The sequence below is a fragment of the Pezoporus flaviventris genome, unplaced genomic scaffold (assembly GCF_033815535.1).
Source record: "Pezoporus flaviventris isolate CSIRO_AGI_PZ_B2104156 unplaced genomic scaffold, CSIRO_AGI_Pfla_v1 ptg000007l, whole genome shotgun sequence".
NCBI classification, from domain to species: Eukaryota; Metazoa; Chordata; class Aves; order Psittaciformes; family Psittacidae; genus Pezoporus; species Pezoporus flaviventris.
The window spans coordinates 70,910,822-70,927,406 of NW_026892555.1; the positions used below are offsets into that span (position 1 = coordinate 70,910,822).

At 45.6% G+C, this 16,585-nt stretch overlaps 1 protein-coding gene across 4 annotated transcripts; it reads left to right on the top strand.

Moving 5' to 3' along the window:
• The first annotated feature begins 1,314 nt into the window (after positions 1-1,314).
• FIGNL1 (fidgetin like 1) lies at positions 1,315-6,929 on the top strand. Of its 4 annotated transcripts, none has more exons than XM_061449114.1 (3): positions 1,315-1,359; positions 4,183-6,258; positions 6,393-6,929. In XM_061449114.1, exons 2-3 carry the CDS (start codon positions 4,191-4,193, stop codon positions 6,440-6,442), a joined length of 2,118 nt encoding a protein of 705 aa, XP_061305098.1. In that variant the 5' UTR covers positions 1,315-1,359; positions 4,183-4,190; the 3' UTR covers positions 6,443-6,929. The 4 variants fall into 4 exon arrangements, with proteins under 4 accessions (XP_061305098.1, XP_061305096.1, XP_061305097.1 ...); XM_061449112.1 differs by lacking the exon at positions 1,315-1,359 and adding an exon at positions 1,473-1,581; XM_061449113.1 differs by lacking the exon at positions 1,315-1,359 and adding an exon at positions 1,883-2,083.
• The last annotated feature ends 9,656 nt before the right edge of the window (positions 6,930-16,585 follow it).

The window sequence follows — 16,585 nt, forward strand, 5'->3', positions numbered from 1 at the left end:
GTGTTACCAGCTACAGACGTTAGCCCAATTTGGTCTCAGATGATAGCTTGCTAGTAGTGCAGACAGTTTAAAATGCTGTTTGCACTAATGGTATTAAAGCTTGACGTAGAACAAAAACCTGACAGTAACAAAAGAAATGTTTCTCACGGGAAATTAAACGTTCACCTACACTGAAGCGACTGTGTTAATACCAGAGGTGTAACTGCAGCGTAGCGTGCCAATTTGCATCAAGATTGGTGTGCTAGTTTGAACTTGGGCTGGTGTGATCCAGCTAGGGACTCCACGACGAGGCTGAGTTCATAGGACATATCCCCCTGAGCCACCATCTTCTGCCTTGTTAGGCATACTGTTACTCGTCTCATTACTCTGCCAGAGAGCCCTGCTACTGCTGCCGAGCCCTTTAGCAGAGCTGTTCTCCAGTAAAGGTCTGTTCATCACCTGCTGTTTCTGAGGGTGTTGGACACCATTAGCCTCCAACACTGCCATGGTGGCTGCAGTACCCTGCAGCCTCTGACACAGTACGACAGGTGGAACAGGTGGCCGTGGAGCTCTGGTGCTGTGTGCGCAGAGGTGTGGGTCCCCGCTGATAGCACCTGAACCACCAGCTGAGCTGCAGCTTGCGTCTGGGCTCACGGCATGCGGAGCCTGTCTCCCGTGGAGCTCATCCTGCGCAGAGGGTGGTCGCTGAGGGTAGAGCCTGGCACTCTGCTGGCCCGGCCTCCCCCAGACTGAGTCAAGGGCACCCAGAGGGCCTTCTACTGAGAGAAAGGCGGGCAGCAGTCCACGTGAGGTAGCTGCCCTGCTGTGCGGGGCAGCCATTGAATTCAGCACTGAAGCAGCCAGTAGCACTCCTGCTCCTGCGGTCACTTCATGTGTGACCAAGCCTTTATCAAAAAAGCTTTTCCGAAGCCTGCCTTGGTCCTGTGGGCATGCGGGTACCCTTCTGGGCAGACAACCGGAACCGCGGCTCGCTCAGCCCGCGGAGGGACGGCCGCCTCCGGTACCAGACTGACGCTGAGGTCGGCTGAGGCACCCGCGCGTGCAGCGGCAGGAGGCGGGGCCGACCTGCCTCCCAAGGCACGGATCCCGCGTCTATTGGAGGGCGTACGCCTTGGGCGCAGCCAATAGGGAGCGGGAGAGTCCGCGTGTCGTCCCCTCCCTCTCCATCCCCTCCCATAGCTCCGGTAAGCCCGAGCGGAAGACGAAGGCGCGTCGAGCCGTTCCCCGCTCTTCTACTTGTCCCTCCCTCCCTTCTGATCACCGATTGGCTGCGCCACCCAGAGCCCTGTTATCCGATTGGTGGGCGGGAGCGGGGCGGGGCTTGGGGCAGCGCGGGCGCGGGATCTGCAGAGGTGGCTGGTGGGTGTGTGCGTGGTGCGGGTCTGTGTGTGTGGGGGTGGGGCTGCGGGACCCCGTCGGCCCCCGTCCTCTGTGGGTTCCCGGCTTTCTTCCCCCCTGCCTGTGCTTGCAGGCGCCGGGCCCCGGCCCGGACGCGGTTGGCGACAGCCGGCGTGAGGGGCCTCGCTGCGCGCCAGCAGCTGAGCCCACCCGGGCAGAACGCTGAGCCCCGGCGATCCAGAGGTGAGGGGTCCCTTGGCCCTGGTGCGGCAGAGCGAAGGCCGCTGGGAGCCCTCAGGGATCTGGTGTCGGCTTCCCCCCCCTCCGGTGTGGCGGGGGTTTGACCTGATGGAAGCTGTGCGGGTGGGGGCTCGTGCGGTAGCGGGTTTTTGGCCGCTGGGCGGCGTCGGGCTGTGCGCGCTCCGCTGGAGCGGAAGAGGCTGGGCAGCTGGCGGGGTGCCCTGCTGGGTTCCTGGCCTACGGGCAAGCCTGCTTTGCCCTGGTTTGGGATTACAGAATCATGGAAGGGGTTTTAGAAGTTTCACCCCCCCTGCCATGAGCAGGGACACCGCATACTGGAGCAGGTTGCTGAAAGCCCTGTTCAGCCTGGCATATGTGTTCATATATGTATGAACGTGGCTTGCAGGTAGTTACTTGCCCCTCGGTTTGCTGAGGCTGAAATTTGCGTGCCAGAGATTCGTTACTGTCAGTGCTTTGGTAAACCCACAACTTCAGACACTTACGTGTAAGTATGATGTCCACATCTGGCAATGGGTTTGGCTGTTGAAGAATGACTGACTATATGTGTACACATTTGGCTGTCTCTTGGGGGAAAATACTGAAGCTGTGAGGACAACTAATAGAACAGGGAGAGAATGTGATACTGGAAGATACTTGCAAATTAAAATCAAACTGAAGTTTTAAACTGGCTACCAGTGTTTACTTATGACATTCCCTCAATGCTGGGAAGATGATTATTAAATCGTTACTTTGCAGGTGGTGAACTTGAGGTTTTCTATTCTGAATGATGCATATCTATAGAAATATTTCTTGGGAGCAGATGCCCGATACTAAACTTTTTCTGAATTTAGCTTTTGTGTTTCACAAGATGTTTTTGATGCAACAGTTACAAAAAGGTAGCGTGCACAGGGACAGTTATTTAGTATGGTGTTAGAGAAAAGAAATAAAAGGCTCAGCCCTCTATCTCCTGTTCACCTGTTACTCAGCTGCAGATGGGTTATGGTGGGATTGTGTGCCTAATTCGGTAGGTGCAAGTTGGACTTCTCACGGTACAAAAGTTGACAGTGATTTTTCAGAGGAAGTCTTTTTTTTTTTTATTAGCTTCCTGTTTAATTGCACTGAATGTGCAGAGAAAAGGTATTTTGACTTTTCTAAACAGCACTACAAAGTTTTGATGCAGTCCCAAAAAATCCAACATAATTTATCTCCTTGTTGTTTACCACATGTGTAACCCCTCCTGCCAAAATCATATTGTGCTCTCTGTTGTCCTAACACCGTAGCAGACTTTCTGGAAATGAATAGGGAACACCCTCCCCCCAGGATTCCTTCAGCTCTGTCTCCCCAGTCTTGTATGTACATTACACCTTTGCCTTAACCTGTGCTCATACATAGTCTGTAGCTGATTCAGGAGAAGATTGCAGATTGACTTGTGCTTTGTTGGAAGGGTTGCAGAATACATGGACCTCCAGTGTAACAGGTTTTGTTTGAAGTATTCTCTGACTGGAGCATCCTGGTACACAGTGGATTTAAGAGAAAGGAGAATTTTACCTGTCATATCCTATGTTGGGCGCATGTCCCATATGGACAGATGAGAAGATCAGAATTGCTGTGTGTTACGAGCTTTCTACAAACCCTGTTGAGGCGGTGATTAGTGACTTGTAATTTTGCCTGTGCCTGTGTCTCTTCTGAAATCATGAATCCTTGACATTACCAGAAATCTCTCTGCACATGAGACATTGCAGGGAAAGACTTCTTGGAAAATATGTTATAAATATGAGCATATCTTTTCAAGTGTAGCAAAATGTGCCTTACCAAACAAATGCCATCTTTCCTGTTTCTTTAGGTAAAAAATTGCTGAAGGAATATAAATTTCCCTTTCTAAAACTGAGAAACAAGCATTGCTATAAACACACAAGAGCTTTGTGTCTCTAAAATGTAAAATGGAGACATTTTAGTATGTTATAAATGGAACAGTTTTGAACTTTTGCTCTAAATCTGTAAATATTATCTTAATCTGAAAGTTTACTGCATTCAGGGTTATTCATTCCACTTTTACCTCCCTTCAGATACTTTGCATATAGTTTCATTTATTAGCTTCCTTGTTTCATTTTTATTACCATCACTGCAATAGATTTTGTTATTCTGGTGTATAATCTGTCCTCTGGACTGCGCTGTATTCTGTCAAATAAGAGTGAAAGCACTGGTGATTGCATTTAACAGGGCCAAGTTTTGTTTGTCCATCTGTTACCATTCTTTGCACTTTACTGACATCCCTTGGAGACCTCTGATTAGAAGCAAACTCTCTTTTTTGTGGTGGCTGCGTTTTGTTTGGGATTGTTGTTCTTTTTTAGCCCTTCTTTCTTTTGATCAAGGAAGAAAAGAGAACCCCAGTCTAAATGACTTTACACCACAAAGCTGGTTCCTTTTTGGAAATGGTAAAATGCCCAGGCTAAGTAGCTTGCAAGATCTACTGCACTATTTCTTTCAATTAAAATAATGTATGTTTTCAGGTATATGCGTTTAGGAAAGGGGGAAAGCACCTAAAGCAAATGGTAGTGCGATGCAGTGCATTTTCTAACAGCAGGTATTTTATGTGTATTTCAGTGTCAGTGATGGAAAACCCCAGCCCCAGTGCTGTGCACCTGAGTGACTGGCAGAAAAGTTACTTCGCGATTACCTCTGGCACCTGCACGCCCGGGCAGAAGGCAGATGAATACCGTGCCAAAATCCTGCGTATTCAGTATGCATGGGCAAACTCCGAGATCTCTCAGGTCTGTGCTGCCAACCTGTTTAAAAAGTATGCAGAGAAGTACTCTGCGATTATTGACTCTGACAACATAGAGACTGGCTTGAATAACTATGCCGAAAACATCCTGACTTTGGCAAAGTGTCAGCAGAATGACAGTGACAAGTGGCAATCTGCCCTGACAACAGACAATGTATTTAAATTAAAGCGTGTGCAAGAGAGGATGCAGGCTGGCAAAAGTTTCCAGAGCTCTCAGATGGCACCAGCAGATGCCTCTGTTCTAGCTGAGAAAGGGGTCAGTGCCTCTGCTGTTCCAGCCTTTCCTAAACTCAGTGTTTTCAGCAGTGCCAGAGAGACTGAGCTCTGTGCTGGCTCAGCAAAATGTATGAGTCAGGGACCAGATCTCCTTGAGCATCCTTCATCTTCAAAGTCTGTTCAAAGCAGTGTGCTTCCTGTGGCCAAAACATCAGATACACTTCCTGCCTCTTCAGCATCCTCAAATGAGCAGGTTAATGCAGGTTTCCAGGCAACTCCACTATTTGGAAACAAAGAAGTGACAAGTAGTAGTTCTCTGAAAACATCAGGTAATTGTCATGATGGACAGAATTTGCTTCTTTCTAATCAGTCAGCTGTACCTGCATGGTCCACGAGTTCTGGGAAAAGAAAAGCATTTTATGGTCTGGCTGATGAAGACAGCACAGCAATTCCTAACCTTGCTCCATGCCAGGCTTACAGTAGTACAGAAACCAGTAGTTTCTCAGGGTATAGAAACAGAAGTGAAGAGGGCAGTGTTCCTGGTTTTAGAACTGCAAAAGAACAGCTGTGGATGGATCAGCAAAAGAAACCTCAAAGCCTACCACAGCGTGCACCAGTCTCATCCTACGGAGGCATAAAAAAGTCGCTGGGAGCAGGCAGATCTCGGGGTGCCTTTGGCAAGTTTGTTCCTCCAGTTCCAAAACAAGATGGAAATGAAAATGGAGGAGCACAGTGTAAACCTCATGCAAAAGGGTCAACAGATCCATCACTGCCTGTAGATGAGCGACTGAAGAACATAGAGCCAAAAATGGTTGAACTCATAATGCATGAGATCGTGGACCATGGGCCTCCGGTCAACTGGGATGACATTGCTGGGGTTGAATTTGCTAAAGCTACTATAAAAGAAATAGTAGTCTGGCCTATGCTGAGGCCAGACATCTTCACTGGGCTACGTGGTCCTCCTAAAGGAATTCTTCTCTTCGGCCCTCCGGGGACTGGCAAGACTCTCATAGGCAAGTGCATCGCATGCCAGTCTGGAGCAACCTTTTTTAGCATCAGTGCCTCTTCTCTGACTTCCAAATGGGTAGGTGAAGGGGAGAAGATGGTCCGTGCTCTGTTCACCGTGGCACGATGTCAACAGCCGGCAGTGATCTTCATTGATGAGATTGATTCCCTGCTGTCCCAGCGTGGAGATGGGGAGCACGAGTCGTCGAGAAGAATAAAAACTGAATTTCTGGTCCAGTTAGACGGGGCGACAACCTCCTCAGATGATCGTATTCTGGTGGTCGGAGCAACCAACCGACCCCAAGAAATTGATGAAGCTGCCCGAAGGAGGTTGGTGAAGAGACTGTACATTCCTCTTCCAGAAGCCTCAGCGAGGAAGCAGATTGTTACCCGTCTAATGTCGAAGGAGCACTGCTCCCTAAATGAAGAGGAAATCGAACTCATAGTTAAGAAATCAGATGGGTTTTCTGGGGCAGACATGACACAGCTCTGCCGAGAAGCGTCTCTGGGCCCTATCCGCAGTCTTCAGTCCCTGGACATTGCAACCATCATGCCAGATCAAGTACGGCCGATTGCTTTCGTGGACTTTGAGAGTGCCTTCAGAACTGTGCGGCCCAGCGTCTCCCCGAAGGACCTGGAGCTGTATGAAACCTGGAACCAGACATTCGGCTGCAGTAGATAAATTGCACCCTGACAGTTTCACAGAACCATTTCCTTACCACTGTCATGTATCAAACCCAAGATGATTTAGAGTGTCTGCACTTCTTTTTGTTTCTGTCTTTGAAATGAATCTTCTTCTGTTATGCAGGCAGATACCTGGGCCCTGGCCTGAGGTTTCACCAGCTGAAACGACCATGAGAAACTGCTGGTCATGGTATGAGGAACTCTAAACACAAGTAACAGAGTGAGAAGCTGACAAAAGTTACAGATAGCTGCTGTGAAAGGTGGGCAGATTTCAATGGTATGTAAGGAGAAGGTGGTCAAACCCCACAGAGAATTGGAGGGAGTACTTGGGGGGAATCTGGCAAGGCTGCTGTGCTGTATAAGTAACACTGTGCAAGGCTGAGGGATCACAGCTAATGTTACCAGAAATAGCAGTTTGGGGTAGGAATGCAGCAAAACTGGGACCAGTGGGGAAAAGTAGTTCAGGGTGCATTGTTTGGGAGGAGATTGGAGCAGAGGGAGGAAAGGGTTGAGGTGGGCATGGGAAGAACACGCATGGAAAATAAAAAGGGGGGGTAAAAGGGGTTGGGCCCCATGTAAGCAGTGCTCTTGTCTGACTGAGCCCTGTGCCATATCGCTGCTGTCTGCCTCAGCTTCTTATTAAATACTTTTTCTGATGATTTTCGGCCTGACCTTGCTTTCTGCTCTGCATCTGTGTGTGTGGATGTGTGTTACTGGGAGGTCTGGGCACCTGCAGCTGGAGAAGAGACTGTGGGCAACAGGGGCACCAGAGTCAGAGGCCAGCCATGGGCTAGCCAGTGTGTTCACAAGCAGCTGCTGTACTGAAAACTTCACTGACAAAACTTGGTAGCAAGTTTGAAGTGGGACCATGCAGGAAAAAAACAGCATCTGCAAAGAGCTCAGACACAAGCCAGTGGCAGGGGAAGAGGCTCAGCGTGTTGAAGGCTCTGTAAGCATGGTGTCTTTGTGAAGCTGGAGGGTGCATGTCCTGCGTGTCTCACTGGTGCGCTTCAGTCCTGGGTGGCTGGAGGCGAGGGATGAGATGGGATTGTGTTGTTGGATTTGTGTGAGTGCATTTACCATGTATGTGCGTGTTGGTAAGGTTCTGCTCTGTGTCAGTGTGTGTTTATCTGTTGTTTTGGATTAAGGGTTCAGCCTTACTCCTGGCAGGACCCGCAATCAAAACCAATAGCAGCTGCATCCATCAAAAGAAGATGAGAGAAGCTATAGTTTGGGGGTTCTAAAGAAAGCTGGAGAGGGACTTTTTACAAGGGCAGATAGTGATAGAATGAGGGGTGTTGGCATTAAACTGAAAGAGGAAAGATTCACGCTTGATGTTAGGGAGGTTTGTATGATGAGGGTGGTGAGGCACTGGAGCAGGTTGCCCAGGGAAGTTATGGATACCCCATCCCTGGCAGTGTTCAAGACCTGGTTGGATGGGGCTTTGAGCAACCTGGTCTAGTTGAAAGGTCAACCTGGAAGGTGTTCCTGCCCTTGACGGGGCTTGAACTAGATGATTTTTAAGGTTGCTTCCAGCCCAAACCAGTCTATGATGCTATGGGCTCTAGTGTCTGGGAAGGAGAAATCCCATGTCCCAGCATCAGCTGGGTTCCACTGCTTTTTGAATAATCTTCATGTGATAATAATAAAATTCACATTGACCTTGTATTTGGTGTTCTTACCTAAGGTCTGACAGAAATAAAACAGCTTTCATTGACAGAACCTGTCCTTGCCCACTGGCTGGACAGAGCTGCCTCTGAATGGAAAATAAATTGAAAGCTTTCCTTTGGATTCTTTTGCCAGTGTGGCAGAGCTGGCAGCTGTGGTGTCCATGCTTTATTTTCAGTTTCTCTAAAGCACTTTTTCTCTTGGGGAAAGGCAGAGCTTAAAAGCTACTCTTACATAGATTCTTTAAAAGAATGGATAAATGCTGCTCAGCTAGCACTGTTTTAAAGCCATTTGGGAGCTACAGGGGCTGTGACACTACAGATAGCCTTCAATTCAGAATGACATAAAAAAACTTGGAGTTTCTTAAGAGCTCATCCTGATTTAAACATTAAAAAATCAGTTCTAATGTTTTTAGGGAAGTCCGGTATGTATTAGAAATTGTTTTGCAGAGATGAAAGAATTCAGGTATGCAAATTTATCTTGATTTTAGAAATAGCGCAGGTAGAATAATTAGATTATTTTGTGAGAAAAACTGTGATGGGGTCCAAACTGATTGACTTTTGGCCACTTGGGTAAAGATTATGAGATTAAATCTGCTTTTACAAGTTTAGTATTGGAGAGCTATAAATAAGTACTGAGCAAGATTTTTGCTTTCTCCAAATCTCCCACCCTAATGAAAACACATTTTTTAAAACCTGTTTTTAGGCAAGTGAATAAAAAACCCAGAGAATTTTGTTTAGTAAAACTTAAAGGTAGCTGAAGGGTAGTAAACCCCTTCTGTATGATGCAATAATAACCTTATTTATGCTGGAAATTATCCTGGTAAGCCACGTGAGTGCACTGTGCTCATCTGTGTATCTGAATACCCGTATTTTAATGGAAGTGGCCCTACTGAAAAGACTGGTGAGAGTGCACACAGTGGCAGGGAATAAAACGCCTCCCAGGATGACAAGGGCTGGGAGAGAAACACTGGGCTGCTGTGTTTGTCTCCTGCAAAGCAGAACTTGTGAAAGAGATAAAAGGTAGAACCTCAGTGCCAGACAGGAGTATCCTCCCTCTTACTTCAAGGCCACGTTTGACAGGGCTTTGAGCAACCTGGTCTAGCGTGAGGCATCCCTGCCTCACGCTAGAGGGAGGCATCCCGGAGGGGTTGAGATTAGATGATCTTTAAGGTCCCTTCCAACTCAAACCATTCCAGGGTTCTTGTGTTATTCGTTACTTCACTCTCTTGAGTTACATGAACATGCTTTTGTTTTAGAAAACATGTAGAAATAGTAAAAGCGACCATCAGGTAAAGTTTATTCTTTTTCACTTTTGGTAATGATGCAGGTGATATGACTGTCTCTTCAGCCATCTAGCAATATTCAGGCTTTGCTGCAGGACTCACAAGTCATCAGGACTTCCAATATTAGCCCCACATGTATTTCACAACCCACTATAACAGTGCCACCAAACAGAATATTAGATTGCCAGGAACACAATTTCACAAATACCGAAAATTGCACAGATATAGGGCATGATTGTAATTGAAGGGAAATGGTGCAGATAAATCCACTTTAATGGATCTGTTTAGTGAATGCAGAAACCTATGTCCTTCATTATTTATTCTTTTTGGCTGGCTGAACTTTGCAAGAACAAATGCAGGACTCTCCTCTGGTTTTGTGGTTCAGCAACGTTTGGTGCACAATCTCAGTTTCTCTTAAATAAAGGTAAATAATTGCAGTCCTGGAAAAGGGAGGTCTTATTAATAATCAAGGCAATCTAGACTCTTCATTTTCTCAGTGCATCTCGTATTCGAGTTAGCTAAATTGTCCCAAAGCAGTCTGAAATCGCCAGATGAGTTTTCATTTGTATAAAGCTGTGCCACACAAGTAGTTAGAAAGCTGATGAAGCAGCAATGATCACCATCTACTAACAGCAAATGAATGAAAACCAGACTGACCTCCAAGAGCATTGTTAAGATTGTCCTATTGAAATAAGTCTATTATTTCTGTGTTTCTAATAGGAATGATGAAACTTCTCCCAAGCCAATATGTCACTGGAATAAAACCGCCACCAAACAAACAAAACCCCACTTTTTCTGTTCAAATATTTTTTTGATGGCAGCGAGTGATTGGTGTTGGTGAGCACTTGCCTTTACTATGACTTAGTAGGTGCTTTGAACTGTGGTGACACAAACAGTGCTTGTGCTTGTCTTCCAACCCAGGAGTGCACCTTCCTTTGAAATGTAAATGGAAAGTCAGGCTTGGGAGAGTTTTGTAAGAAGGTGTCACAAAATGGAGTGTTTAGGATTGCTATAAGAATCACTGCCAAAGGTATTAATATAAGTAATTTAATAGAAATTTATAAATGTGTGATTCAACAGAATTCAATGGCAAGGTTCACTCTATTACATCCGTGAGAGATGAAGTTGCATAGGCTTCTGCTTTTAAATTTAGAGTAGCTATGAGTGTGGTGAGGCACTGGAACAGGTTGCTGAAAGGAGTGGTGAATACTTCATCCCTGGCAGTGTTCAAGGCCAGATTGGACAGAGCCTTGGGCAACAAGGTCTAGTGTTAGGTGTCCCTGCCCATGGCAGGGGGGTTGGAACTAGATGATCTCAAGGTCCTTTCCAACCCTAACTATTCTATGAGTCTATATGATTTATTATTTTTTATTTACTGATACTAGTAAAACTGTCTTTTGACAGGTTTTTACTTGTAGCTGGACGAGAGGGTGTCTCCATCTGTTGGGATGGTCCTTCCACCCAAGCCTGTTGCACCGAATCATTTTGATTAACAGGCATCACCAGTTAGAAATACTACTCAATGGTAGTAAAGACCTATGAGTCTGTTTTCTCCTTTCCAAATAAGTTATTTCATTTTGTGCCAGTTAACAACTAGTGACTGCTTACCCTTGCAGATCTGGTGTAACCAGTGAAATTTCTTGTAAGCGTTGTCACAAAAAGCTTGTGCTCATATGCTTAATTCAATATACTGAAGGAGGAGAATTTGGCCTTCATTACTATTTCACCTATGGATTTATTTTTCCCCAAATATGAGAAGAAATAAGAAGAGGTTTGAGATATTGACACTGGAAGCTTGAATGCTTTTGACATACCGTATTTCTTGCATACTAGTTATTTGTGCTACAGAATGGATATAGACCTGTTACAGTGTGGAATATAGCCAAGTAAGAACAATTAGAGAGACTCCTGATTTGTCTTAAATAGTAGAGTATCTTTTTCAGCAACAGCATGAGCTCTGGAAGCTGCTCTGGTGCCAGTTACCCCTAGGAAAACAGGGAAATTCACAAAGAATCAACAGAGGAAATGGAAAGGTGTTGTGGGCAAATTATTATAGAATCATAGTACCATAGAATAGTTAGGGTTGGAAAGGACCTTAAGATCATCAAGTTCCAACCCCCCTGCTACGGGCTGGGACACCTCACACCAAACCATGCCACTCCAGGCTCTGTCCAACCTGGCCTTGAACACTGCCAGGGATGGAGCATTCACAGCTTCCCTGGGCAACCCATTCCAGTGCCTCACCACCCTAACAGGAAAGAATTTCTTCCTTATATCCAATCTAAACTTCCCCTGTTTAAGTTTTAACCCATTACAGTAAAGATGCAAATAAACAAGTGAACTTCGAAGTGATTCTGGCAATGATGATGAGTTTTTCCATGTCTGTGGGTGGTTTAATGTAACTGAATCATTTCGTAGTGATGGCATAAAACTAGGAAAAAGAAAAACTCTGCTTTCATGAATGTCACAGAAACTGTGGGCTGCAGCTGGAGAGGAGGAAGAGGTAGAAAATGCACCTGTAGTGACATGGGAGGAAGTAATAGGTAATTTGCTCCCAGGTTCTGTGATTAATCTGTTATTTTCTAACACCCCTGGTAATTCTTTTTTTCAGTGATTTTAATGATATCTGAGAAGTTCCACCCTGTCACTTCATGTGACAGTGAGCCTTACAGCTGGCTGCAAGGAATTAAATGTGATAATTAAAACACTGTGATATCATTCCAGACCCAGAAGTTTTGCACCAAAGAGCGCAGAAGAACTCAAGATCAGATTTTCACCAACTTGTGCTGTCCTCTGCTAAAAATACACATGAATGCTCTGTGTGTAAATGTCTCAGAAGGGATAAACCTGAGCATGCTGGGGACTGCTCTGTGGCAGTATCATTCATGTAAACCGTTTCTCACGTGCTTTTAAAAGTAGTTGTGGTAGTACAACACCCCAGATAGTCCCAATAGAACAACTCCTCCTCTAGTGACCCCAGAGCAGGGGTAATTTATACAAGCGAAGGTTACCTTTTATCTGTATGACATAATCCCCATAAAAAAATGTCATTTAAGAGTCATTACCCTTGCAGCAGTGGGAAAGTAGCACCTTACTTGTATCACTGTAGAAGGATGGAGCCATTGTCTGTAGGTCAGTCCTGATGTCCTGGACACATCTGCCTGTAGACAGGTGGCAATGGTGCTGCTGCTTCTCATCATCCACAGGCTGGGAGTGTCTTTCCTACAGCGGTGTCATCAGGAAAAAGCGTGAGATGGGATACAGGAGCCACAGGAGCTCAAACGCTTTTGCTAGACATGTATTTAGGGCACTGTTATTAAGACTAAAAGATGCCCTGCTCGGTGTATCCTATGTAAGGTTTAAAAGTTTATGGGGAAAAATAATTATCCGCAACAAATGCGCTGCGTTTCGGTAACATCAGTGTGTTCAAGGGGGAGTAACGCTCTGTAGTTGTGTTGACGTGCTCCGTTTTATAGCCTGCCACCAGGTGGGGATCTTTTCCCAAAGAAGGCCATCCAATTTCTTAAGGAAAGCCCAAGGGTACTCAAAAGTTGTTTCCTTGTTTTGTCACTTAAAATCATCCAGTATTAGTAACCTGTTACTGCCATTTCATTAAGGGTTATTGTTGATTTGTTGGGCAGAAGAAGATTGTTTTGGAGGGAGCTGTGAAAACCAGCCTGGCATCTCTAGACCTCCCTATTTGACAAAGGTAGGATTTTAAAAGATGAATTTTACCTTGTGTCTCAGGCTGTACTATTGTGCTGGGGTTGGGAAAAGAGGTGACAATCCTGATACAGTGCATTTGTGTTGAAACTGATCCTCAATCTTAGGAATTTTAATAGTGGATTAAACAAGCAAATAGGAGCAGTCTCCCAGGCTGAAGATCCTGAAAATGCTTTGAAATGCAGATACACAACAGGCAGGAGTTGAGTCCAGTTAATTCAACAGTCTCAATTCATTTAAATTTTGGTTGATAGCAAGCACCATTTGTTGCTCTGTTTGTTAGTCATTAGTGCTGTTGTAGTAGGGTTGAACATCTGGTGGGACCACTCTTATCCCAGCTGTGCAGTGCGGGGACCTTCCCCCGACAGAAGTCCCAGAAGACATCTCCTATGTGCTGGTAATCATTAACCTTATGGGTGATGCCTCTGCTCACATGTGGCTGAGTTGTGCAGGCAGCGTAAGGCACACCCATCTGTGGTCAGCGCTGGAGATAGTTTTTGTGACTGAAGGAACCACTGGACTGATTTCTCCAAAGGAAGAATTCTCTGGAGCTGCTGAAGAGCCTCTTGAGGAGCATATTTCAAGTGGATATTGCTGATGCCATCCATGGTCACTGATCACATGTATTAAAACCCCACATATATTTAGATATAGGTGGCTCATATTGCTCTATCTTCCTGAGTCCTCAGTTTCTCACTTCCCTGCTTTGCGGGTCAGATGCCTTGCAGCCAATTTACATCAATTCCTGGCACTGTTTTTAAAGGAAGCAAGGGGGAACAGCATGAAGTCTCGCTTTCTGCCAACAACAGGAAGTGTTCACTCTTTGAGTCAGGCAGCTTGTTTCAGCCATGCCTGTTGTGGAACCAAGCAGCTACTGAACTGGATTCGGTCTGCAACACGGTAGTGCCGACAGCACAGAGGGGCAGAACGGATGACCGGGGAGAAAGCTGTATGCCGCTGGAATTCCGTTTTTCCTAGCGAGCATTTCTTTAAAGTCTGAGGAAAGGCAGAGGAAATGGCGACAGCATCTCTCTCTTGTTCTGCCTTATGGGATTGAACATGCTGTTGCTAAAGCCTTGCTGGGGGTGACCACTGGAGGGCTCTGGGATGATGCTGTGAAACACAGCTGTCCTGCCTATTGAATGGAGAGAGGTGCGCTCTTGGATCCTGTACTTCATTTTCGTGTCCAAGGCAGGCTGAGTTACAACATGGGCTCCAGGAACGTGTTATGAAGGTTTTTGAGACTTCCACAAGTCAATCTAGAATTTCTGTTTTATTTTTTTCCCGAAACACAGTTACAACTGACACTCATGTGAGGCTATCTTAAAACAAAAACCCTTCTCCAATATAAGTGTATTTGCAGGAGCTGTTTCCAGCCCCACTTTTCGTACATGGCATTTGCACTACTCCGCTTTCCCCCCCCCCCCCTTATCACTGTAATAAAACTTCTCAGAAAGCTACCCGCAAAAGCCAGGTTTTCTCCCACCTATCTTCATTCCTCCCTATGTTTCCCTGGTGCGGAGGGAGGCTCGGTGAAAAGGAGCCAGAAATGAGCAAAGTGCTCTGCAGAAATGATGTGTTTGTATTTTACTGTCCCACAAATATCTTTTGTATGGTGTAAATTTACTTTCCCCTCTCTGCTGCCACCAGACCCCTGTGTTTGTTCCGTCCTTCCAGGTGTTTCCTTTCTAACTACACACCAGTGAACACATCAAGGTGTGCTGTGGTGCTGACGACATCCCTGCTCAGGAAACGGGGTGTCTGGAGGTGCCTGGCTAAGACTTGAAGCTGGTGAATGCCCTGAGGCAGTTGTGTGATGGCTGAGGGCACTCCAGGAAGAAGATGCACAGAGGAAGGGCTCTAACTGCAGGTAGTCAGGAGGCAGCCATGGTGGGAGAGCTTAGAAAGCAAGACCCTGCTGACAGAGCATCTCTTCTGCTTTTCTGAAGCAAAAGCTCCAAGGGTGACCACAGAAAACACTGAGAAAGATGGGAATGGTGGGAAACAGGAAAGGGACTTCTCCCTCTATCCCTGCACTTCTTCTGGAGAGGCTCTGCTGAGCGCTGCTGAGTGGCACCACCCTCCCTCTTCTCACTGCCCCAGAGATTTTGCCTTGCTTAATGTCAGTGCAAGGTATTGTTAGGGTGAGGTATTGCTATAACTATAATAACCATTGTATAGAGTTATGGACGTGGCCAGAGGCTGAGTAGCAACAGCATGCGGCACAGTAAGATGCGGAGAGGAAGGGTCTTTGAGTCAAATTATTTCTCTAATTGCAAAGGAAATTAGGCAAGCAGTTTATATGGGAGAAGCAGAACCAAAAGGAAAGCTCTTCGCTTTCCCCCTCTGCACATACTCTTTCTCCAGAGAAGCTGTGTTGATCCTGCAAAACTTGACAAGGAGGGTGTAACAAGTTCTTCCCTATTTTCTGGAAATCCCACCCTCTTTCCACAGCTTATCTGAAGTTTCTATTTTGCACGTTGTTATTTGAGCAAAGTTTCTAGCGAGCCTTCTGTTTTCTGTTGTAAATCAGCCTGCTCACTAAGGCCAGCATCGGGTGCTCTTTGTTTGGAGCATAATATTTTCAACATGGCCATTGCCCTGTTGGGGTTTGGTTTGTTGTGTTCTGTGGCATTTTTTTATCTTCTTTTCCCTGAAATAGTTGGGAGGGCAAATGGAGTGACTGCCTTCTGGTGTTAAGGCTATAGAAGAGCATCTCAATTTGTTAAACCAGTTGGGTACCATGAAGCTGTGGTTTGAGCAGCTCATTAGGTCTCCACAGGAAAACTGAGGCCTGCAGTGCCAAGCACTAGGTAGAGAGCCCCTCTCCCAGAATCTGTGCATCATCTAAAGACATTTGCAAGTCAAAAGCTGTCTAACTTCAACAGCTGATCGTGGTTTATAGGTCTTTGTACATTGGGTCAAAATACATAAAAAAAACATAAGATGTTTTCAGTAACAAAGAATTGGAAGGAAAACTGCAACTGTTGGATAAAAATGCATAAATTGCTGAATATTTTGAACTAGTCACACATATAGTATATAACACATAGTATATATTGCATTTTAATGTAAGCTAAAGCCCAGATCCTTAGACCTGTGGACTTATTACAGCTCTTAGGAGTTAGTGCAAGGGTCTGCAAGCATGGACTCCTGATACTACTTGCTGAAAAGGAAGCCTGGTCCGTGTCTGGAGAATAATCCAGTGTCCGAAGATGTTGCCACCAATCCAGATTTTGTGAAAAACCCATTTCATGATCTTGCGTAAGGAATTCAGGCCTTTTTTTGTGCTAGAATTTCCCCCTCAGGGCAGGGGGAAGGGTGTGATAGTTTCACAGCAGTGCTGCTGCTGCTCACCAGCTTGTCAGAAATTGTGCCTTGGGTTCTGGAAATTATAGAATAAATTTAAAGGTAATAGGATGAAATTATATTCCATTTTGACTCAGCTTCATTTCCACTTACTGTGATCTTACCCCCCCACAAGCCCCAAAGCCAACAGAGCTACACAGCTCCTGTATTTGAAACAAAAATGGACACACTCCATAGATTGGGATATTAAAAAAGAGGTATTTTTACTGTTTACATTAGTGACAACATGAATTGTTAAAAAGGATTTGCACTGTGTGATTCTCTACTTCGTC